General features: G+C 53.8%; 1 protein-coding gene across 1 annotated transcript in view; it reads right to left on the bottom strand.

Moving 5' to 3' along the window:
• Positions 1 to 1,073: 1,073 nt before the first annotated feature.
• Positions 1,074 to 13,060, bottom strand: part of MYBL2 (MYB proto-oncogene like 2) — a 36,490-nt gene continuing 24,503 nt past the window's right edge. Inside the window, exons 9-14 of the mRNA XM_079129421.1 lie at positions 11,170 to 11,309; positions 5,978 to 6,077; positions 4,442 to 4,555; positions 3,433 to 3,537; positions 2,046 to 2,192; positions 1,074 to 1,606 (exon numbers count right to left, since the gene is read on the bottom strand). Of these exons, the coding sequence (XP_078985547.1) occupies positions 1,478 to 1,606; positions 2,046 to 2,192; positions 3,433 to 3,537; positions 4,442 to 4,555; positions 5,978 to 6,077; positions 11,170 to 11,309 (735 nt within the window). The 3' untranslated portion in view covers positions 1,074 to 1,477. The remainder of the gene's footprint in view (positions 1,607 to 2,045; positions 2,193 to 3,432; positions 3,538 to 4,441; positions 4,556 to 5,977; positions 6,078 to 11,169; positions 11,310 to 13,060) is intronic.

Raw genomic sequence — 13,060 nt, 5'->3', positions numbered from 1 at the left:
CACCTACCCACTTCACCAAGCCCTGTGGCTCCCTCAGTGATACCATTCTTCCAGGCAAGCTTCTCCCGGCCAAGCCTCCTCCTCCACCCTCATGTTGGCCCAAACCCAGGCTCAAGCCATTGGCTGTGACCTCCCCCTGCCCGTCCCTGCCAGCCAGGACACTTGATTGATTGATCCTGGACCACAAAACCACTCATGCACCCAGCTCCCTATGCCAGCATCTGTCAACTTCTGCTATGTGACAAGCCACCCAAAACTTCATATTTCAAAACAATACAGATCTACTCTTTCTACCAGGTCTGTGATCAGCTGAGCAGTCCTTCTGGCCTGGGCCGCATCAGGTGAGGCTGGTGGTTTGGGATGGCCTCGCTCCAGTTCTCAACTGGGACAGCTGAGAATTCTTGTCACCTTCAGCAGATTCCAAGTCACTGGGCAGAACAAGTCATGTGACCCACTCGAGCATGTAGCTATAGGGAGTAGTGACTCACTGGGGGCCACTACTGGAATAACCCACCCCAGTCTTTGTGTGGGCTTCTGCTTCACCCAGAGGCCACCATCCACGATCTTACTGAAAAAGCACCTTCCCAGGCAGCCCCCAGCACTCCCACCCGTGCCCTCGTCCTCTGCCCCTCCGCACTCAAGCTGGCGCATCTCACTGATCTAGGAAACACCGACCCTGGACCAATCCCATGACCAAGTTCTCTCATGGCTGCAGAGCCCACTAGAAAGAACTCTGAGGTGCCCCAAGGTCATGATCAAACAGCAGCTGGGCTCGAGGCTCAGCTTGAGGCAGTGGTTGGTGTGAGGCCAGGGGAACCCACGGACAGTGTCACACAAGGTTCAACTGTGTCATCCCACTGCACCTTCCCACCAGTCGGTCCAATCTCACCCCATTTATGGCCAAGAGTTCTGAGAGCTTTGCAGAGATGCCTGCTGGGAGCAACGCCAAAAGAACCTGCTGCCCGATCACTGGGCCCCTCTGGGAAAAAGGGCCCGGAGCACCTCAGCCAGAGATGTACAGGCAAGACTTCATTCCAAGGATGAGGGACCAGGAGGAAGAGTCCAGAGCAGCACAAGGAGAAAGGCATTTTTATTTTTGCAAGAAAAGGTACCAACAGAGGTTGAGAAAAGGAGCACCCAGCCCTGTCCCCTGTCCCAAGCAGGGGTCTGAGATGAGGCCAGCCTGACCCAGAGCTTAGGAGAAGCCAGTAAGGGTTGCTCCCTGTGGCACTGGGGAGGGGACAGGCAGGCCCAGGAGTGGGACTTTGTTCTGTTAGCACCAGGAACCACCTGCAGCTGGACTTGGTGACAGGACAGTGTGTGGCCCTCCTGCCGCCACCTGAGCAGTCAGTCGAGGAGGGGCTGGCAGCAGAAGGCTCCCTGCAGGTAGTCACCTGAGCGTGACTCTTGAACCCAGACCCCTCCGCCACCCCCGACCCCTGTAAACATGAGAACAGGTACGTGTCCTCCAAGCCCTTCAGGACAAGATGAGGGTCCGCGACGTGTGGCTGGGCTTCAAGCGGCCCAGGAGCTGCCGGGCTTTTTCCTGCATGAAGAGCTGGTCCCTGGTCCCCCCGCAGGCCACCTTCTTCCAGGCGCTGGTCATCTGGGAGGAGGCAAGAGGGTTACCAGCCAGGTAGGAGAGCCAGCTCCCAGCAAACCTTGTGGCCCTGGCCAGGGAGGATTAGTGACATTTCTATGACCCTCCCTCTAGAAGCCAAGACACCTGTCCTCTCTGAGACTTCCCTGGGTGGCCCTCAGGGAGCTGCTCCCCGTCTGTGGCTTTAATTGTGAAGCAGAGGCTGGTGAGGACAGAGATGCACTAAGCAAACCCACAATGCCTTAGTTAAGTGAGACCAGGTCGGAGCGAGAAGCGGGGGACAGGGGAGTCTCTCCACGTGGGGTCGAAGGCTTCCCCGAGGAAGTGGTGCCTGGACTGAGGTGACTGACAGCAGGGGCAGCATTCGGGGAGAGAAGAGCCTGTGCAGAGGCCCGAGGTGAAGGGGGCAGCAGAGCAAGGCCCAAGGAGGTGGACCAGCACTCACAGGGGCGGGGGCTGGAGAGGGGCCTCTGGGCTTCTGGGCGGTCACCTTCCCGGGCTTGGCCTGTAGGAAGCCCTGGTTGAGCAGGCTGTTGTCCTCTTTGACACCTGGCAAGGTGAGGCTGGAGGAGCCGGATGGGACATTTGTCGGCTGAAATCAAAACCAAGTCAGTCGCACTTAGCTACAAGATCTTAGTGGCACCACCACCTTCGGGCTGCTGAGATTCTGGAAAGGACGCTGGCTTCCCTAAGCCCCTGAGCCCTGGCATCCTCCTTCAAATGTGGAGTGTGATGAACTTGCCCAACCTTCTAAGGATCGAGCACGTCTGCAAAGTGCCTCTCAGAGGCTGCGCCTACCCCGGCAGAAATGCTGCTCCTCTTGTGGAGCTCCAGGGCCAACATGGCACCTAGCTTTCCTGGTGCCAAAAACGCCCACCAATACCAAGGAGATGCAGCAGATCACGGGAGAGGACACCAAACCCTCCTGCCGCCCATCCACCCTCCCTGCTCTGCTCCGCTTGACAGTCCACCAGACCTGTGCCCTTTCACAATGAGGACCCCAGAGAGTACGTGGTGGCATCAGGGCTCAAGCCCCACCCACCCTGCCCCTGCAGGCTCCTCACCACCTGCAGTAACATTTTCCTTTGGGGTAACTACTTCACAGGCCTCTCTCAGCACAGAGAACATGCCTGGTGTGTATGAGGCACTAGGTTTGATTTCTAGCACTACCAAAAGGGAAAAGAGACATGCCCAGCCTGGTGGGGTCCAGACACAGTAAGATTCTCCACCAGGAGAGCACAGGAGCAGCAGTCTAATTTTAAGACAGATGGCTATTAACCTCTACTACTCCTCTCACCGTCTCCCTTCTGGAGGTCGGGACAAGCCAGGCTCACCCTGTCCTCAACTGCAAGGGATCACCTGCACAACATGGTTTCTGGGACCCACACTCTGTGTGGGCACTGATCGCCCATCTGAGGTCAGCCAGACCTAGCACAGGAAGCCTGTTGGTCTGGGAGCTGGACGGCACCCGCCCCAGGGTTGATGTGTCCCAACCACCTGGCTGTGCCTTGAGACACACCACTGACCCTCTGTGGGGTGACATAATGCAAGGAAGGGTGCTGGGGACCCAGACCCACAGTTTGGAAACCACGGTGTCCTAGCAATGCCACTCCCGCCAGATAAAACCTGTGAAAGACAAGCAGAGCTGCTGAGGGAGGCGGGCCACCCCTCCCCGCTGGGCCGGGCCCTGCAAGTCCAGTTGGAGCATCACAGACCACCACAACCGACACTGGCAAAACAGCTGCAGAGGCAGAGGCTCCCAGGGAGATCACCTCCCTGGGCAAAAGAGCCTCTGCAGTCCTGAGGCAGCACGGCCACAGCTGACCCCTTACCAAGGACAGACCCTTGGGCAGCGTAGACATCACCAGCTTCACATCCTCATCCACTATGTCAAGAGCCAGAGACTTTCGCACCTTCTTGATGGGGCTCCTCCGCAGCTGGGTGGGGAGGAAGGAGTGGTTAGGGGTTCCTGTGGCCTGTGCGGGGACGGCCCTGCATAGCTGGTCACGGAACCGGCCCTGCCACAGCGGAGTCAGTGAGGTCTCACTGGTGGGGACTGGCTGTTGTGGACATGGGGAACCAGGACCCCTCAGCCCTGGTACCAACGGCACCAGGGTGGACCCTGTCCTGCAGGACACTGCAATAGTGAGCAGGACACAAGATGAACGTCTACCCACTAAGAAGCCTGCTCCTCAACCCCAAGTGGACCACACGCAGCCCCGTCACCCCAAGCTTTCATCACACTAAACATGTCCCTAAACATGACTGGCAGAGAAATCGCCCCAAGTGATGCCAAAAACATTTGCCCACAGGCAGTGCAGTGGGAAGGAGGCTGGCTGAGCTTGGCATCTGTGCCAGTCTGAGGACAGCCCTGCCCTCACCCAGGTGTGTCCACCTGCTCCGCCTCACCGAAAACCACTCCCCCAGCCCCTCACACGCCACACTCTTGCCCGGCTAGCTCTTCCCACCTGGAAGAGTCCCTGGGAACCCGAGTCCCCTTTCTACTGCCCTTCATCCCCGTGGATTCAGACGGTCATGGGATGCCTGCCGAGTACCCATCACTACCCGCTGAACTCTATGAAGGGGTGACGGGGCCCTGGCACACTGCAGCCACCACAGCCAGCCCAGGGCCCACCTCAGGAGAGTCCAGTCACAACACTGGGTCAGTAAGTTCACCATTCACAGGGAGAAGGGAGGGTCCAGGTAAAATACCGGGCCTCTCGTCAGTTTTCTCAATGAGGCCCCCCACTTTCGCCAGCTGTCCCCAGGCCCACGTTCCTCCCTATGTCTCTGGCTCCCCTGCCCAGGCTGTGGGCAGGGACTCGCACCCACTCCACTCACCCCGGGCTTCCTCTTCTGTTTCTCGGGCCTCGTGTCGTCCTCGATGATCAGCTCGATGCCGGCCTCAGAGCGCAGCACCTCCTTCAAGTCTTCCTCCAGGTGTGGGGTCTGGGGCTGTGGGCAGGGGCAGAGGTGGTCCACGTGAGGTCTTACACTCAGGCTGTCCGGGTACAGGACACAGCCTGCTCATGGGACAGTGCGGCAGATCAGTCACGGCTGGGCCAGCCGGGAAGCAAGCCTGTGCTAGGACACTGACCTCACATACATCGTTCCCAACAATGGACAAGTGGACAAAGACCTCAGCTCCCAAGGCTGCCATGGCTGGAGCAGCCCCATACCCCACAGCAACTCCCACAGCCCTGGGCAGTAACTGGTCTGCACAGCAGAAACTCGGGCCTGGGGCCAAGCACCTGCCCAAGGCCACCGACTGCTCTAAGAGCCTGGATTTGCTGAAAGCCTCTGCTACACACTATCGGGGACTCTTGGACTTGCCCAGGCCTGGAGTTTTGGCAATCTCTCCAGCCTCAGGGGAGGGAGGGAGTTCCTGGAAGTGGAAGGTGTAAGGCAGTAAACACATGCCTATGACCCCAGCTACTGGAGAGGCAGGAGGATCACAAGTCTGAGGCCAGCCTGAGTAACTTAGCAAGACCCTGTCTCAAAATAAGAAATAAAAAGGGGATGGGGACACGGCTCAGCGGTAGAGCACCCTCAGTTCAATTCCTAATTCCACACACACACAAAAGAAGAACAACAACCAACCCTGCGCTTAGATCACAGCTGGCAAAGCAAAGCCTGTTTGGACAGCCACAGACATTCAGCATGGCCCAGTGTCTCCACTGCAGCAGGAAAGGGCGGTGCGACTCATACCTTGCCTTGACCACAGGCCACGTGGTCCCTAGAAATCCCATCTAATTCAGAATAGCGCCACTGCAGGCCGGGGACCCCGGCCACGCAGAGGGCAGCACGCAGTGGAGGCCCAAGGCACGGAGGCTGTTCAGACTTCTCTGCAGCCACGCCTTTCTCTCCCCCACCCCCCCAGTTCCCAACTAGCCTCCTGTTTCAGAGGGTTCCTGAAGGACACCTGCTCTTTCTTTTTCCTCAGGGAAAGCAAGACCTTGCCGTCAACTAGGAGGACGGGGAGATGCCCAGCGGAAGCTTCCTCACCTGCCCCCCCAAGCCCTGGTGGCTTCCCTATGCGCTGCGAGTCAACAGGCTCCAGGGTGAGGAGCAACGTGCCACTTTTCAGAAGCAGGCACGGGACCTGAGACACCCTTCAGCTTTCCAGCACCCGCCTTCCGCTTCCCAGCCCGCACCATACACTGAAAGCAAAGCAGCCACTGGTGTGTGCTCCGCCATCCACTCGCTGAGCAGCACCTGCCCAACACGCTGGAGGAGCTCAAGGAAACGCCAACCAAGTGATGAGAGACAGCCTGGTGTCCTCATTTGTAAAAACAGGACACCTGCACCTCAGAGCGGAAGGGCCCTGTGACCCACGCGCTGGATGAGCCCAAAGACCCTCAGCGACCGCCCACGTACCAGGGGCTTCAGTGGTCCATACTTCTCCAGGGCGTTCTTGAATGGGGTTGGCGTGTGGGGAGTGTTGTCCATGGAGTACTTTTGATCTGGGGTTACGAACCTGCCAGGGACCAGAGGAGCAGGGTCAGTGGTGGGCCAGACTTCCACCTTCCTTAGGCTCAGGGGCTGGAGTCCCGCCCAGCTCCCTGCCCCTCAGGTCTAGGCCAGGAGCCCAGAGGAATGGCCACCCTCAGAAATAGGAAGGACAGGAATGAGTTTTAGGGGCCAAAAGACCCAGACAGTGACACAGAATGCTGCTCAGTCACAGTCCATAGTCAGACTGGGACTTTCCAGGAATAGAGTCTGTGCTCATGCTTCAGGCTCGGCGGTGGTTGTGGGGACCCGGAATCTAGGAAGACCACATCCCTCTGCAGCCTCTCTCCAGAGTGTGGAGAGCAGCCTCAGGTGCACGGTAAGGCCAGCACCCCACTCCCAATCATCACAGCGGGGTCAGAAATATGGAGGGAGTGTGTTCGCAGTGAGAACCCAGAAGAGCCTGGCCCAGAAGCAGAAGCACTGTGGCCCCTCCTCAGACACAGCACCCCGAGAACGAGACGGAGAAACCTGCGGGGAGAGAGAGGGGAGGGGACAGAGACGAGTGGCACCTCACACCCCGGAGTGCCAGCAGCAGAGGCCAGGGTGGGTCACGCAAACTCAACTCCGGCAGCAGGAACCAGGCTCCCAAAACATGATCCCCTGTGCAAAGCCCTGGGCTGGCCTGGGTCACCTGCAGGCTGCCCACTGATCTCAGGGTAGAGCGGGATAGCTGTGGGGACACACCCATCACCAGAACAGGGGGCAGAGGCCCCTGGATGTGGCCACCGTGCCTCACTGGCTCCTTCCCTCAGCCTGAACCAATCCATGGGAGAGGACAGGTAGGCCCAACGCAGGTCATTCTTCTCTTCCTTTCTCAGGACTCGGGGCTCAAGCAGGGAGCCACCATGAATCCCCTACCTCTACTCTCCCCCACGCAGAGCTCCCCTCTGGAAGACAGACTGAAGACAGGGAAGCCTGGACAGGCGTCAACACCTGACAGTGCAAACCACAGCTCAAGGGGGGAGCCTGGGAAATGCCGGGAACTCCAGTCTCCCCAGCCCACCACGTCAGCAAGGCTCAGCAGGCGGGGGTGAAAAGGAGCCCCGCTGGGAGTGGAAGATGGAGTTCTGGAGGCTGGGGGCTCAGTGGTGGGAGGCCACAGAAAACCACAGCAGCAACTCCAGAGACATTCCACGCGTCCCCCCTGCAAGGGCCTCAAACAATGAACAGGAATATGAAGGTGAAATGGAAGGTGGAAGGGGCGGGGCCGTGGCCCCTGGTAGAGCACTCGCCTCGCAGGCAGAGGCCCAGGGTCCATCTCCAGAACGGGTGGAGGTGGGGGCAAAAGTAAATAAACACAAACCCATATGCAGCTTAGCAAATCGAAGAGATAAAAAATTCTGAGCCTGTGGCACTGCCTGTAATCCCAGCTACTCGCAAGGCAGAGGCAGGGTGTTCAAGTTTGAGGCCAAACTAGGCAATTTAGCAAGACCCTGTCTCAAAATAAAAAAGGCTGGGGATGCAGTTCAATCCAAAGTGGGGAGGGGAGGGGAGGGAAGGGGAGGGGAAGGAAGGAAAAAAGAAGAGAAGGGAGAAGAGAGGAGGGAGAAGAGGAGAAAGGAAAGAGGAGAAGAGACTAAAAAAATAAAAAACCTATAAGGAAGGATTGAGGCAGAAAAAGACTCTACGAAGGAAGCACCTGGGTGGATATCAGCTTTTTCCACTGCCTGAATACTGTAAGAAAATGAAGGACAGGCCACTGTTTGAGGTCATGTCTGTTCTCAAGATTTCTGCCTCCAGCTTCATTGCTGAGAAACAGGAAGAAGGCCCAGATCTGAGCACAGCCCTCGCCCAGGCAGCCTGAGAACTCTAAGAAATACCTGGAACAACCAAGGAAAACCAAATTTTAACCCAGGGAAGTCCTGCTCTCATGAAGCAGTTGAACCTTAGGGCTGTGTGACAACACTGTCAGGGACACCACAGCAGGTCAGAGACCTCTCACCTCCTTTTCTCCATCTGATCATCCCCAAACTTTACTGCTGCTCCATACACACAAAAAGCACGTTTCTACCTTGGAACTGTTTTTTCCTCAGAAATTCTCACAGGGATCTCTAAGAGGCCACCTTTGACCTCCCTCAGTCAGAAGCCCCTCACCACTACCCTCCTCCTCAGGCCTGTGGTTTCCCTGGTGCCTGGCTCTGCCTGAAAGACCACATGCTGGTTTATGTTTAGAGCAGGGCCCTGATTCAAGACTGCTGATTTACAATTTTTGGACTTTACCACGGTGTGAAATTACACCCATTCTACTTTTTAGAAATAATGACATACGCAAAACTTTATTGTAGAATAGGCTCATGTTAGATTCTGCCCAACCATCTGCTCAAGAGCTCCACCACTTTTAAAGCAGGTGGAGCTCAGCTGTCATGTTCAGGAGGCTGGGTGTGCAACTCGCACTGGGTGTAAAGGGGTCACAACCCCTAGTCAGTCAAGAAGCTTCTAAATTTGTTAGTGAACACTCCCTTTCAAAAAACCACGACCTTTTTTCTTCTGAGAGCAATAAAGCCAAAAAACAATAAAACTAGGAAGATGGGATATAAGATCAGAGGGCAACAAAATACCAACAAAGTCTGGAATTTAAGTGTAAGTCGTTCTTGCCTGTATGTCTTGGCAAACATCAAAAAGAAGTTTTGAGGGGCTGGGGACACAGCTCAGTTGGTAGAGTGCTTGCCTTGCAAGCATGAGGCCCTGGGTTCGATTCCCAGCACCGCCAAAAAAGAATTTTTGAGAGAGAATACAGAAAACCAAAAATTCTTTAGTGATGATAACCTGAATGAAAGATGAAACACCAAGCTTCTACTTCTGCCCAAAACAGACCATCAGGGAGCAGATGTACCCTCCCACGTGGAAGAGCAAAGAAACCAAGATGCAACAGATGAACAGACCCCAACACCAGGCAACAAAGGACAGGGACCCCTGAGACGGGCTCATGGGGGCAGGTCAGCAACTGCTCCAGCAAACTGCAATGGGACTGCTGGCCACTGCACAAGCAGGGGACACTCAGGTGAAGCCGGCAGACCCTGGAGTTGCAGATACTGAGAGTCCAGGGAGTCCTAGGCAGCAGCTAGAGGTCACAGGGCATAGCACCAGAGAGGAGAGGGAGGCAAAGGAGAGGCCAGAGACATGCAGAGGAGCCCTGGTGTACTCAGCAGAGTGCTAACCTGCACATTCCTGTCAGGAAACACCAGAGACCCAGGGAATGACCTTCAGAAAGATTAGAGGGGCTAGGTGCACGAGTGCACACCTGTAATCACAGCGGCTCCAGAGGCTGAGGCAGGAGGATCATGAGTTCCAGCCTCAGGAACACAGCAAGGTTCTAAGCAACTCAATGAGACCCTGTCTCTAAATAAAATACAAAAAAGGGCTGGGGACGTGGCTCCTAGGTTGAGTGCCCTTGAGTTCAATCACCAATATCAAAAAGAAAAAAAATGATTATAAGGGAGCAGCACAGCACACACAGGCTACGAATAATGCTCATTCTCACCAGTCAGAATGGACAAGCTCTTCATTCACAAGGCATCTGGTACAGCACTGAAGGATCTGGAACTGAACTGCCCTATCCTGTTCTCTAATTTTTTTTAAGTTGTAGATGGACACAATACATTTATTTATTTAATTTTATGTGGTACTGAGGATCGAAGCCAGTAACCCTGAGAGACCAGGCGGTTGGGAGATGGGGGTGAGAGCCAGCGACTCATGGGCAAGGCAAGCGCTGCACCACTGAGCTAAAACCCCAGGACCCCATCCTCTCTTAATATATCTTGAGGAAGACCCTTAGGATCAAACTTTTTAAGTAACTCAACTGCATCACAGAACAAAACTCTAAAAATATGTAGGAATACAAAAATATACACCATTTCTGGACATGGTGATGCATGACTATAATCCCACTGGTTTGGGAGGCAGAAGCAGGAAGATCATAAGTTTGAAGTTAGCCAGAGCAACTTAGTTACATCCTCAGAAATTTAGTAAAAAACTTAAAAGACCTGGGTGTGGTGGTGTATGCCTATAATCCCAGGCTCAGGCTGAGGCAGGAGGATCTCAAATTCAAGGCCAGCCTCATCAACTTAGGCCCTAAGCAAGTTAGCAAAACCCTGTCTCAAAACAAAAAATAAAAAGAGCCAGACATGTACCTCAGTGGATAAGTACCCCTGGTTTCGATCTCCAGTACCAAATACATACATACATACATACACACAGCATCTCACAAAATAGAACTGTGCCTGGTATGTAACTGGATACTCCTGGGCTTGAGAAGGGAAAGAGGGGAGGCATCAATGCCTTCTGGGGTTTGGCATCTCTGTTTAAGGGCTTAGATGTAAAATCTAGAATTCTGGTTTGAATGGAGAATCATTTCTCACAAAACCTATCTTTTCATTGTGTGTGTGTGTTTACCTACTGATTTACTTGTGGTACTGGGATCCAACTCAGGGCCTGGCACATACTAGTACTCTACCCACTGAGCTACATCCCAGTCCTAAAACCTATTTTTTTAGATCTACTGTTGAGATTGATTTCTAACCAAAGGATGCATGAATTGTTTCTGAAATCACCTGTCATCACATGGGGCTAAATTCCTGAATTGGTTCCTGAACCACACAAACTTCTTCACGGGACACCAGCAAACTTCTCCTGCATCAAAGGCAATAGGCAAAAAAGCAGGGAAGCAACTCCTTCTGGAATTCAGTTACCTGACCCATAGGGAAAAGACCAGAAAGCTCTTCCAAAAGACAGGCGCTGGGCAGCCCATGCAGGCTGCAGAGGCGAGCCGCTTTCAGCCCACATGCAAGGCTATCAAACACTCCAGGTCTGCACTCGGAGTTTGTAAAAGGGGAAGAGATCTCAGTTTGTGTGTCAACTTGGACTCTGCTCAAGTTAAGAAATAATAAAAATGAGGGAAGAAGGTAAACAGCAGCCTAAGCTGACAAACATGAAGAGGTGTGGTGACCGAAGGGAGAACACTTCCCAAGACTGATGTGCTTTCCCAGGAGCAGTTCCCCACTGCCCCAGGACACGCACTGGCCACTGAGCGGGGAGGGGCAGGTGGAGCCAGCACTCACGCAGCATGCTTCTGGTGCAGGGGTGTCTTGTCCCGGTGTAGGGGCGTGGTGACTACCACCTTCTGGCTGCACACTGGAGTGGACGTCAGTGAGGGGCTCTCCAGCTCTAGGGTGTCCTGTTTGTTCCAGAAGTTCAGAAACTGCCAGGGAAGAAAGAACACAGAACAGGATGACTTACAGGTGGCTTCCTAAGGCCCTGGGACTAGGGCAGCAACTTCAGAAGCCCCTCCCCCAATACAGCTGCCCTAAGGCCGAGGTACCCTCTTGAGCTGCTGGACACCAGCAAAGACCAAGACAGGTGGACAGGACCCATAAGTAGTTGTGAAGACCCCAGGCTCACCATCACCCAAATCCTAGCTTTGACACAGTGCAGTTAAGTCAGAGAAAGCCGACTACAGTCCTTTACAGCTTTGAAGCAGCTGTGAAGCACAGAGGCGGCCATTTGCAGGACCAAGCGCTCCAAACAGGCATTAGTCCCTGTGAATCCTGAGACACAGGTACCCCCAGCCCTTTCACAGGAGCACGTGGTGTTCAAGTCCTTGCACCAGGTGTGTAGGCCAGGTTCACAATCTAACTAGAGCTGGCATCTGCACTCTACACCTGCACCTAAGCCCTCCCTGCCTGGGGGGTTGTTCACCGGCTGTCTCTGTAGGTAGCCTTAGGCCCACCAGCCCAGGCAGCGTCTCTGGGGAAAGCGGCCACGCTCCCTATCCCTCGGGGCTATTTGGGTAGCCCAGGGCTCTGCTGTCGTCCTTCTCCACCCAGGCCCCCACTCAAGACAGGCTGCATGTCCCTCTCAGGCTCACACACTAACATCCAAACCCCAGCACCTCAGAATGGGATTGTATTTGGAGACAGGGACTTAAGTTTAGTTTTTCAATTCTGGGGACCGAACCTGGGCCTTGCATAGGCTATGATTGAGTCCCCAGTCCCTGGATATGTGGATTTGAAGGAGGTAATTCATTTAAAAAGTCATTAGGAAAAAGGTACACTCATACATTGCTGGTGGGGCTGCAAATTAGTGCAGCCACTCTGGAAAGCAGTGTGGAGATTCCTTAGAAAACTTGGAATGGACCCACCATTTGACCCAGCTATCCCACTCCTTGGCCTATACCCAAAGGACTTAAAATCAGCATACTATAGAGATACAGCCACATCAATGTTCATAGCTGCTCAATTCACAATAGCCAGACTGTGGAACCAACCTAGATGCCCTTCAATTGATGAATGGATAAAGAAACTGTGGTATATATATACAATGGAATATTACTCAGCCATAAAGAATGATAAAATTATGGCATTTGCAGGAAAATGGAAGAAATTGGAGAATATCATGCTAAGTGAGATAAGCCAATCTCAAAAATCCAAAAGGCGAATGATCTCACTGATAAGTAGATGATGACACATAATGGGGGGTGGGAGGGGGGCAAGAATGGAGGAAGGAGGGACTGTATAGAGGGAAAAGAGGGGTGGAAGGGAGAAAGAATAACAGAATGAATCAAACCTCATTACCCTACGTAAATGTACAACTACGCAAGTGGTATGCTGTTACTCCATGTACAAACAGAAACAACACGTATCCCATTTGTTTACAATAAAAATAAATTAAAAAAAAAAAAAAAAAAAAAAGTCATTCGGGTGGGACCTAACCTAATGATTGGTGTTCTTATGAGAAAATAGGGATTGTAAGAGAAAAGACAAACGATTAGGACAGTGTCCCACAAGGGAGGACAATTAAGACACAGGAGACCTCAGAACCAAGGCTGTTCACGCCTTGACCCTGGGCTTCTTTCTACTATAGGAAAACATTTCTGCCATCTAAGCCACCCAGCTACAGTACTTTAATATGGCAGACCTAGCAAACAGGATCCCCCCAGGAAACACCATTAGC

The sequence above is a fragment of the Sciurus vulgaris genome (genome assembly GCF_902686455.1).
Source record: "Sciurus vulgaris genome assembly, chromosome: 2".
In the NCBI taxonomy this organism is placed as follows: Eukaryota; Metazoa; Chordata; class Mammalia; order Rodentia; family Sciuridae; genus Sciurus; species Sciurus vulgaris.
The sequence above is the reverse complement of the archived record's forward strand: the minus strand, read 5'-3'. Positions and strand labels throughout refer to the sequence as shown.